Source organism: Acipenser ruthenus, chromosome 20 (assembly GCF_902713425.1).
Source record: "Acipenser ruthenus chromosome 20, fAciRut3.2 maternal haplotype, whole genome shotgun sequence".
Lineage (NCBI taxonomy): Eukaryota > Metazoa > Chordata > Actinopteri > Acipenseriformes > Acipenseridae > Acipenser > Acipenser ruthenus.
This window is the reverse complement of record NC_081208.1, coordinates 3,716,445-3,726,855: the sequence shown is the minus strand read 5'-3', so window position 1 is coordinate 3,726,855 and position 10,411 is coordinate 3,716,445. Positions and strand designations below refer to the sequence as shown.

Sequence of the window (10,411 nt, the reverse complement as noted above, 5' to 3'; positions counted from 1 at the left end):
AAGGGTCTATGGATTAAGTTGTGAAATTAGGTTTAATTTATTATTGATTAAATCAAGTAGGAGTATCGGCACATCTGCATGTATTTTAATGATCTAAACAGTGGCAGAGCTTAATACCGTCACTAATTCACGGTATTTTTACTGATCAGTATATAATTCAAATAGGCTGTAGGGATTTCTCAAACGGCGAGCGTTTTTTCTTGATATCTTTAACATCATGTATTCTCTTAAGCCCCATGCGTGTATAATTGTATAAGTTTCATATATATGGGTCTATTTTATAATGTGGTTTTTTTTGGTTTTTCAAAGTTCTGGCAGGGCCACTTCTCCAATTCCATAGAGTTCACACAAACTGATTTTAAATCGTGACCGAAGGGGATATACAGCACAGTGAAATGCAACCATCGTGACCACCTCCACCACCAATGGAAACGAGCAACATCGTCTCAATAAAGAACAGGGCCTGATAGAGGTAGCGCTACAGAGGTCAATTGCAATGAAAAAAAAGACATGTGGTTTTGAAGGAGAGAATGATAATGCAGCTACCGCAGTTGCTATTAACAAAATGTAATCGATTAATCATGCAGCCTTTTAGTGGGTGTTAGAGCAGGTGTATAACAGTCATCTCTATAATGTACTGCCTGCAGCATGTGTAGTTCACGTCTCTTGTAATATTTGATGTTATCATGACAGGATGCATGCGGGAACTTGCCCAAGCTGGGGGAGCAATGCTTGCAGTATTGAAAAGGTGTTACACTTCTGATCCTATTACAGTATTTATGTCGATGGATGTTAACCAGTGTCTCTTAGAATACGTATTTCTGTGATGTCATGCTCTGAGAATTTATTTGATTAATTCACGGTTTAGCCTCGGTAAACTTCTCCAAAGGGACAAACACTACCTGATAAAATAGTTTTCAGTCAGCTACAAGGAATCACGCCTGCCCCACAGCCATTATAAAGTATGGATTCTAGGAGACTTTTTTCAAAGAGAACAATCATTTGTAATACGTTATTTTAAATAGCTATAACTTTGTAGCGTTTTATTCCCCCCACAGTTAACAAAAACAATTAAGTGTGATATAATTTGTTAAAAGCAAGTGAAGTGTAGTGGCAACAATTGTTTTTGTTTGGCTAATCGACTTGTGTTTTACAGAACACGCATGTACGTGTTTTAAATGGATACAGTATCAGGGAATTGGAACCCCTGGTATGCATACAGTTGCAATGTAACGAAGAATCAATGTAGCAACCACTTGGAATCCATTAAGATCGTAACTATTTCGCTCATGACATCATATCTGATTTGGCTCAATGCTCAATGTTATTGTTATCATTGCTTAAGTAAGGGAAATGCATAGAATTATGTTTTCAGTTATGGCAGATGTTCTCGGTTTTTTTTGGTGTTTGTTTTAATTAGTTTACTTACTATACTCTGTGGTGTTTTGTAGGGTATTTAACAATAACATCTTTTTAAAAAGTCATAGTTTCTCAAATACTACTACTACTGCTACTAATAAACGATGGTCTAAATACATCACGGTATTTGTAAAGTTCATGGATATACAGTATTTCATACAGAGCCCAGTTGCAATATGTTCGAGTTAGAAAAAGTCTATTTTTCATATGGAACATATCAGTAGACGTTATTAATGTACTGTCTGCACATTTTATTTAAAAGAGCGAAATCCAATCAAAACTAGCAGCTGGCTCAGAACTGTTCAGTCTGAAAACATCACTGATGGATTATTCTAGACACCACTTTCCATTCTCGTCACACACTGCGCTCAGTCGTGTCTGGAACAAACAGACGCCTCAACCTCCCTTCTGTAGAGGTAGCTTCAGTATTTAAAAAAACTCATCAGCTGGAAACGCCGATCAAAGCGGAGTTCCAACACATTGCAGCCAGAGGGCGCTGTGTAGCGCCCTGGAACGCGGCGGTGACACCCATTAAAAAGACGACGATAAAGAAAGCAGAAATCCTGCAGTGTTACGTCACTGCCAAACACCGACCCCCTCCTTCTCCTGTGAATTTCCATTGGCTCCCTGCCGTTTTACTCCGCGGACGGACATTTTTCGTTGGCTTCGACGGCTGACAATCAAACTGGTGAGGGGCGAGGTGACGTAATGCTTGAGCTAAGCAAGCCGCTCCAGTTCTTTTTCAGCGCCGCAGAGAAGCAGCAGAATAGATTTTTCTTTGATGGGGCGGGGGGGGTTTCTTCCTTCTTCTCGCCGCTTAACCTTTTCTGCTTTAGTATTAGATTGCCGTAGGAAAGTTAGAGCTGCAGTCGCGCACCGACTGCAGTCGAAGCCGTTTTGGAGGATATGAAGTCGGTTTATAATGGATATTTGTGACAATAGAAGAAGCGTTGACTTCGTGACCAGCAGTTTACACTGAGCCGTGACGTTGTGCCAGCAGGATTCTCTTCTCCAGTCTTTTCTGTTTCATTATCCTGCAGGAGGATCGCTCTAGGTAAGAACATGTTTATCTTGCATTCCGTGGTTTTAACGTATGTAATAATTGTGCATATTATAATTATTTTCTTGCTGTTGTGTTTTTGGCTGACTATTAGTATGCAATACAGTATACAGTATTACCTATCTGTGCGCTAAGGATAGTAATTCCGAATGCTTCAATTGGAATTATTTAAATACCCAAAGTATTTAAAATAGAGACGTCGTGCAAATACAATATTCAGATTAGAGTTTTTTTCGTTTGTTTTGTTTTGCAACATTAGAACCTAAACTGCCACCCAGAATGTAGATGCAGTGTTGGAATGTGTTTTGCATTACATTTAATATCATAAATACATTATTAGCTAATCAGATTGCAGATAAGTTATACAATATTACTCTTTGCCCAACAGTTAATGTCATAAAGAAGTTGGATAATCTAAACACGGGATTAGCAAATAACCTACAATAATATATATATATATATATATAATTAGTTCTTTATCAAAAAATAGATTATCAAAGTAGGGTAACCCGCATTTTAAATAAAATATATCGTGTTGTAAAGAAATTGTTTCCAGAATTACTTTTGCATATCGATTACCGCTATGCGATCATTCGGGTTTACGATCCATCGTAGACCAAGATACTGTAAGAAAAAAATAATAGCAATAATAATAATAATAATCATAATCATAATGAAACCAATTTTAGTAAGACTCTCTTAATAAAGCCACGTTTTAACAATAGGACGCGTTGCTGTCAGCACGGTGCCGATATGTGTATAGATTTCAAAGATGTGCGAATGTAGCGTTTTTTTCTGCTTTGGTTATTTACTTCAGTGTTTTGTGCCAGGCCAATCTGTGCGGTGCAGAGCAACCGGGGCGTGTACCACCGTGCACGATCGCAATGAAAACAAGAGATTTTAAAGTTTTAAACCAGATAATAATTGTGTTAACGTGTTAAATAGCAAAGTTGATGCAGTCAGGAATCGTGTTATGTTTTTCGATTGGCATTTATTTATTTATTTATTTATTTATTTATTTATTTTAATATTGGCCACATTTTTACCGTCTGGTGTTTCTTTTTAATTTTTTTTTTTTTTAATATTTATTATTTTTACATATTGGTTAATAACTGCTTAGTGGTCATTTCTCAAATAATAATACTACTAATAAAGTTAAAAATTGTAATTCTCTTGTACGTACCTCCAGGGAGGAAAGGATACGGAAAATTATCGTATATGCAGTATACTACAGTAATTGCAAAACTCTATAAACAACCTATCTTGCCCAATTTAGGCTAGGCTATAATCCTATCACACTGCAGTAAGGTTATGGCAGCCATGTTGCGATAAGGAAATAGCTCAAAACATTCCATTACATGCCTTGATTATAAACAATATACATTTTCTAACACAGTATTTATAAATAAAACAAACACTGACAAGACTTGAATGCACTATTGACGGTTACAATGTGTATATATTATTACATGAATAGATACATGAGCCGGTGCAGCAAATTTAAGTGTGTAAAACTAACCAGTATTTCTTATGAAATGAACAGGGTCGAGATGAAAAAGGAAAGGGTACTGAGGTTATGGTTTATTGGCAGCATATCTTAATGAACTACAACTTTAGGAACTTGTGTATGAAATTTAAAAATGAAAACTGATAATAGGCTCCTAGAGAAACTCTGCACTGTAATTGTGTTTTCATCTGCCATAGGCTTCCCATAGTTTACCATTTGCCCTTCAGTATAGGTTTCTTTCCTGGCAGGCCCCAACCCACTAAAATTCCCCAGAGTCTGAAAACCAAGATGTTTGGAGGCTGTCTCTCCACACTAATGATGGCATCTCTGTCTAAAAACAATGGCTAGAGCCACAGTTGACAGAACATGAAAACAAATAGGCCAACTTTAATTCCTGACTCATTTGATGATATTCGCTGAGTATATACTGGTACAAAATGTACTGTAAGCAGGGATGGAAAAAAGACTCTTACTGCAGACCAGTTTCACCTATTCCAGGATTTCCTATGAGCTTGATTAGCCACAGTGTCTTGAAGTCATTGTAAAACCAGGAATGGAGCCAACTGCTATGCAATGGGAGTCTTGCTTCCATCCCTGATGCATGGCACTCCTTCAATCTTAATTATGATTTGTGTGACCTAACAGATAATAATCCAATTAGTTCAGGGATGGGAATAAGACTCCTGTTGCATAGCAGTGTCACCCATTCATGATTTTAATGTGATTAACCACAGTGTATAGGTAACTAAGGGGTCTTGGTAAACTCCCAGTAAAACCAGGAATGGATCAAACTGCTGTGCAATGGGAGTCTTATTACCATTATTTTTATGCATGCATTAGGATGTATTTTTTTTCTCCAAACTGCTTTCACTATTGTATAATTCTCAAAGGACTCCGAAATGTAAAACAGGAAGTGGACAACAGAGTCCTTGTAGACAAACTTCACCACACACAGTATTCAGATAAAAAAAAGGATTACTCACAATTTGATATTGACCCAGAATGTGACATCACGCACTGTATTCTATACAGTATTTACACAGGCAGTACAATAGATTCTCATTTCCTGTGGTGCCTCCACACCCAAAATAGTCACTTGGCATTTTCCTCCAGCATGGAAATCTCCTGTTAGAAGACAAAACGCACAGGGCAAAGCAACAGTAGCATCAGATTTGTTTTTCTGCCGTTGACAGTCCTTCAACATATTGCAGTCTGTGTGTCTCATAATGGCTGTGGAGCCTTGTGGAAGTGAGAGACTTGGTTCAGATAGAGTTCCAATGCTGTATTGCCTTGGACTCTTCCATTAGTATTCTTTATCTTTTTTTTTTTTTTTTTTTTTTTTTTTTTTTTTAAATGGACCCTTCAGAAGAATAGTCTCTCTCAGGGCTGGAAGAGGGAACTGAAAAACAAACCTGTATAAAAGCCCACCTGTATAGCAGCGTCACCTGTCCGTAGAGTTTTGATGAATATATTTCACAGCTAAAGTGCGTCCTATAAATTGTTTGACAACACTACCTTTAGTGCAGTCTTTTATTGATGTGTTCATTTTGTCTTCTAGGAAACTCAACAGTGGAATTGTAAAGTGAACGAGTACAGACACAGCAAGATGTCGGGGGCTTCGGTGAAAGTAGCAGTGAGGGTGCGACCCTTCAACTCCAGAGAGATGGCCAATGACTCCAAATGTATTATCCAGATGCAAGGCAACACGACCAGTGAGTGCTTTCAGTCCTGCTAACCGCTCACGTGGTGGCTAGACCATACAAGCTCTATGTTATCCGGCGCTGTAGCTAAAAGCAGGGAGATTTATTTCACTCTTTACAAATCAGGAAGCAATTCTTGTGTGTAAAATAGAAGCTTGAATAAATGGCTTGCAGCATGGCCATTACTGAACGTCAGACTGGTCAGCTGTTAAATTCAGATCCCTGGGGCAATGGTGACTAACCCCATGTTCTGAATTTGTATACGCTGGTTTTTATGATAAATATCTTTACTAGGGTGGAGGGCTTTGTTATAGATAGTGTGTACCTGTGCATGTTAAGAAATAAGCCTCTGGCAAAAAGTCTTTAGCGTTGTACGTGCTAAACAAAGCCATGCCTTATAATTTTAGTAACTGTCATGCCATTAATAATTTTGTTTTTAGTAAAAATGACTGTGATTAGAAATCCTCTTGAAAAATGTCACGGTTTTAAAAATATTTTTTGTATGTGGTGTAAAGTGTCAACGTTCAGCAGTCCAAAAGACAATACAAAAAAAAAAAAACCTTGCTCAACAAAAACAAGGATCGCATAAGGAGGGAGATTAAATATCTGTCATTTCAATTAGTAAAAAAAAAAACTAACCAGGGCCGATACAGTCCTCATGATTACATTCCTTTCAAATGCAATCCCAAACATCTGCAACATCAAGACAGTTATCGTGTTCACCATGTAGGGGGTCACGGACGAGCACGATTAAGATAAGGGTCCCCATATTATTTTATGAGGACCCTACAAATCAGAAACACACATGATACCTATAAGTACAGGCTACTAAGACTGGAATAGTAAGATTTATGAGAGCAAGCCTTTCAAATGACTCTTTAGTAACCATCGCTTATCAATGACGAAGTACACAGTTCTGTTGAAGCCTCTTCACCTAGTTGTGCCTGATATCACATGAAAATAAGTTACTCACCAGACCCACTGGCAACTGAAGATTGCCTAGCCATTAGAGATACAAGGGGCTCACCAATCACTGAGCATCATCCAGCATATCGGCTGCAAGGCTTCTGTGGCCATTAGGGTTGTCGGCGTTATTAAGTTTAAGAGGTGAGTGAACACAGCAAGCAGATAAAGTAACTGCTCATCAGATCTAGTTTTAAATGGCAATTACATTATCCAGATCGTAGCACATCAAGACACTTAACGACAGTAAATGTGTAAGGATGTAAAAAGTAATGAGCTGATTTCGAACTCTTTCTACTGTTTCTACTGAACCTTGTTTACAGCTACATGGCCGTAGTCACAGAGCTTTGAGGACTGTTTTTGATTAAAGCAAATCTTCAGGAAACCCTTAACTGTTGTAGAGGCGGCATGTTTGTTCCTTCTCATTTTCAAAGCACTGCTTAACTTAAGAGAATGCTCATAAACACTTTTTGAGCATTCTCTTAATTTTCTTAACTTTTAAAGCCTGCTTTAGGCTCCGAGTTGATTTATTTTTTTTATGCAGAAGTTAACTGGAGTAAATGAAAAAATGTGCAGTGTAACCCTGTGTCGCATGTGCAGAGACAGACTGCACGGAACAGACTGTTGGGCTGGCAGCAGGCCCATTCTCCTTGATCAGAGCAGATTGCAAGTGGTATTCTGAGAATGTTGAAATAGTATATCTTGTGAGTGGGCTGGTGGCCGTTGCTGGTGGGGCTTCTTGGATAATGGCACCATCAGTAATCTGGGATGAGCTGAGCGCAAGAAGAGGACTATAAGACAAGCTCAGCCACCATCAGTTCAAGTACAACCTGTGTGCGTTTCACTGGGAATGAATTCTGTATCGTCCATTAGGTTTTTACATTTTTTTAGGAATCTAGGTGATAAACTCCTTAATAAAATAATCAAATCAGTTTTATCTTAGACTTGGGATATATTTTCATGACAGCCTTTGCGCTAACCGTGGTTTATTGACCCTGCTTAAATGCAATAACATATAGTGGCTAGAGATCCATGTTAGGGCAGGTTTCATTAGTTTAAGATCAGCAGTATTTAGATTCACTGCCACTGCAGAATTGTTTAAATAGACATCCTTCAAGAACTCCGTAGCCCATTTGAAGTAACAAAACATGATTTGAAACACGTACACGAGGGGCAAAATGAGTTATCGGTGTTCAAGTTCTAGTGTTCCTTCAGCAAATGCTTGCAGAGACCTTTCAGTTAGTTGTGCTTCTCAGATGTGGAGTTTAGAAAACAACAAGCAGTCTCTCTCTTCCTCACATGGCTGTCCCAAGCAAGACAGAGGCAGTCCAACCTGGGAAATGGCCAACATGCTGACTGTGTCAATTAGAATTGAATGGTCTGTTGGGAAGATGGTCATTAATCAGACTGGTCAGATTAATCAGATATTTGTGTTGAAAATATTAAACAGATGTTGTAGGATTCCTCAGCCTACATTCATCAGAAGTTACTATACTGTACTTTTCTGAATTTGGATTTCCAATAAGCCTACAGCTGTGGGATTGCTTAGCCTTCATAGCACTTGATGGGAGGAATGACTGGAAGGCCTCAGTGTTTACAATAATACAAGTTGTTTCGAGTTTACACAAAACACTGCAAATGGAACTGGCTGCTGTTACTTAAAGTTTGTTCCCCCGGCTCTGCATGTATCCTGGTGAGACAGGGGGGCTCATGATACCTGCCTCCGCGGAGAATTCTGATGACGATGTGGAGTCCGGATCAACTGCGCGTCCACTAGGGAGTGATTGGTGTGGTCGAGAGAGCTGTCGAGCGATGGAGGTCACGTTAATTGGGAGCATTAAGTATGGACACGCTTGCTGACCTGATTTGAAGCGTCTAATCCTATGGCCTGTCAGAAGGTCAGGCAGTTTGGTTGGACCCAGTAAAAGCTCTCTAATCTTCCTTGCTTCTCTGCATGGAAAGACAGGCCTGTGCTGATAGAGCTTGTTTTCACTCAACTAAGTAATTGTGTGACATCATTTATTTTTTTTTTAATTTAGTAGTCACCAATTAATTTTTACCCAATTTTTCCACCAATTTGAGATGCCCAATTGTATTTAGGCTCAAACCACCGCTACCACCCCTGCGCTGACTCGGGAGCGGCAAAGACGAACACACGCTGTCCTCCGAAGCGTGTGCCGTCAGCCGACCGCTTCTTTTCACTCTGCAGGCCCGCCATGCAGCCAGCCCAGCTACAGCGTCGGCGGACAACACAGCTCTGGGCAGCTTACAGGCAAGCCCGCAAGCGCCCGGTTAGTCTACAGGGGTCGCTGGTGCCCGGTGAGCCGAGGACACCCTGGCTGACCTATTCATGTATCTGTCAGGAGATAATCTTTGGGCGGTTAAAATTACAATTAAAAAAATATCCAATTCTGACTAAAACATTTGTCACTGTTATGTAATATAAAGCCTTTATAATCTTCAACCACAGCAAGTGCCTGCAGGAGTAGCACGCTTGATTTATGTAAAGCCCTTCTGGGACTGAAATTAAGAAACCAGAGAAAGGTGGAGGTATGATTGCATCATCCATGCAATAATGGTTTCATTTAGAAATCAAAGGCAGACTGTCAGTGGCTGCAGGAAGCCATTACAGGATGCTACTGTTGCTTTTTTCATTTTCACATTGTTGAAAGAAAAACAACGACCGATTTAGAGTAGCCAAAGAAAAGCAATTGGCCATCTTAACACTGTGCTCTTCAAAAAAGGATGTCTTGTGCACAGCATACCAGAATAACACCCACCTTTCCTTTTTTGTATTAAATGTTAGTGGGTAGGAGGATTGCCAAGTGTTAACTTGTATTTAAAAGCACACTGCCTTTGTTTTAAAATGTTATACAGTGCGTTGGTCTTAACAGCCTGTACTGTACAAACAGTCCTGTCGCTGTGCTAATATGATTTGCTAGTGCTGCATTTTGATTTCTGTAAAACACTAGTGTGTTATATATGGGGATGTCGTGAAAGATGAATCTACAATATCTTCCTCAAATGTCCAACTTCAAAGGTGAACTCTATAGGAGGAATTGTTTAACCAATTTAACCCCTGTGGTTTTTCACATATCTCGGCATTACAGAGTCAGCCAGCATTAAAACTGCCCAGAGAGGTAGATCCACAATACAACATGGTAAATGCAGAATCCATTCCAGGTGATGCCAAGGGAACACTGTTAAAAAGCTGTTTCACAACAACCAAGCGCATTAGCCGTCTCCACCATTTTATACAAACCGCTAAACGTAATTGGTTTTCAGGCATAATGGAGCTGGTTCTCAATATGGTATACTGTACTTATTGCTTTTTTTAAATATTGCTAGAACCTTTCTTGAACTGCAGGTTGAAAGTATATTACATTCAGACAAGGAGCTGGGAAGTTAGAATGCACATTATGAGCAATGCAACTGCAATTTACAGAGCACTCTTCTTGCATGTAAGCTGAAGCTTCAGTTTGCAACCCCTTTCCGCTCATGTTGAACTGCATGTCGGGTGCAGTGGCATGCATTCATCTCCATGCATTCGGCTGTCAGTTGTTCCGATTTTAAATACACATTCACAATACGCATTCACTTTAATCATTGTTTCTGGGATGGGACAGCATGCCCTTGGAGGATGTAATAATCAGCTACTACAGAACATTTCTGCTTGAAAATCTGCACTATTACTGTCATAACTAAAGGAGGAATTCCTTTGAATATTGGACACTAAAAATCTGATTTGACATTTCTGTCATT

The 10,411-nt window shown here is 39.2% G+C and overlaps 1 protein-coding gene across 19 annotated transcripts in view; it reads left to right on the top strand.

The window, feature by feature from the left end:
• The first annotated feature begins 2,146 nt into the window (after positions 1–2,146).
• LOC117425531 (kinesin-like protein KIF1B) overlaps positions 2,147–10,411 on the top strand; it is an 85,164-nt gene continuing 76,899 nt past the window's right edge. For 6 of the 19 annotated variants that reach the window (XM_058993177.1, XM_058993176.1, XM_058993182.1 and 3 more), the window contains exons 1-2: positions 2,150–2,473; positions 5,545–5,698. In XM_058993177.1, coding sequence (XP_058849160.1) covers positions 5,593–5,698 — 106 coding nt within the window. In that variant the 5' untranslated portion in view covers positions 2,150–2,473; positions 5,545–5,592. Of the gene's footprint in view, positions 2,474–5,544; positions 5,699–10,411 lie in introns of all 19 variants that reach the window. The other 13 variants (XM_058993171.1, XM_058993174.1, XM_058993175.1 and 10 more) reach the window with 5 other exon arrangements.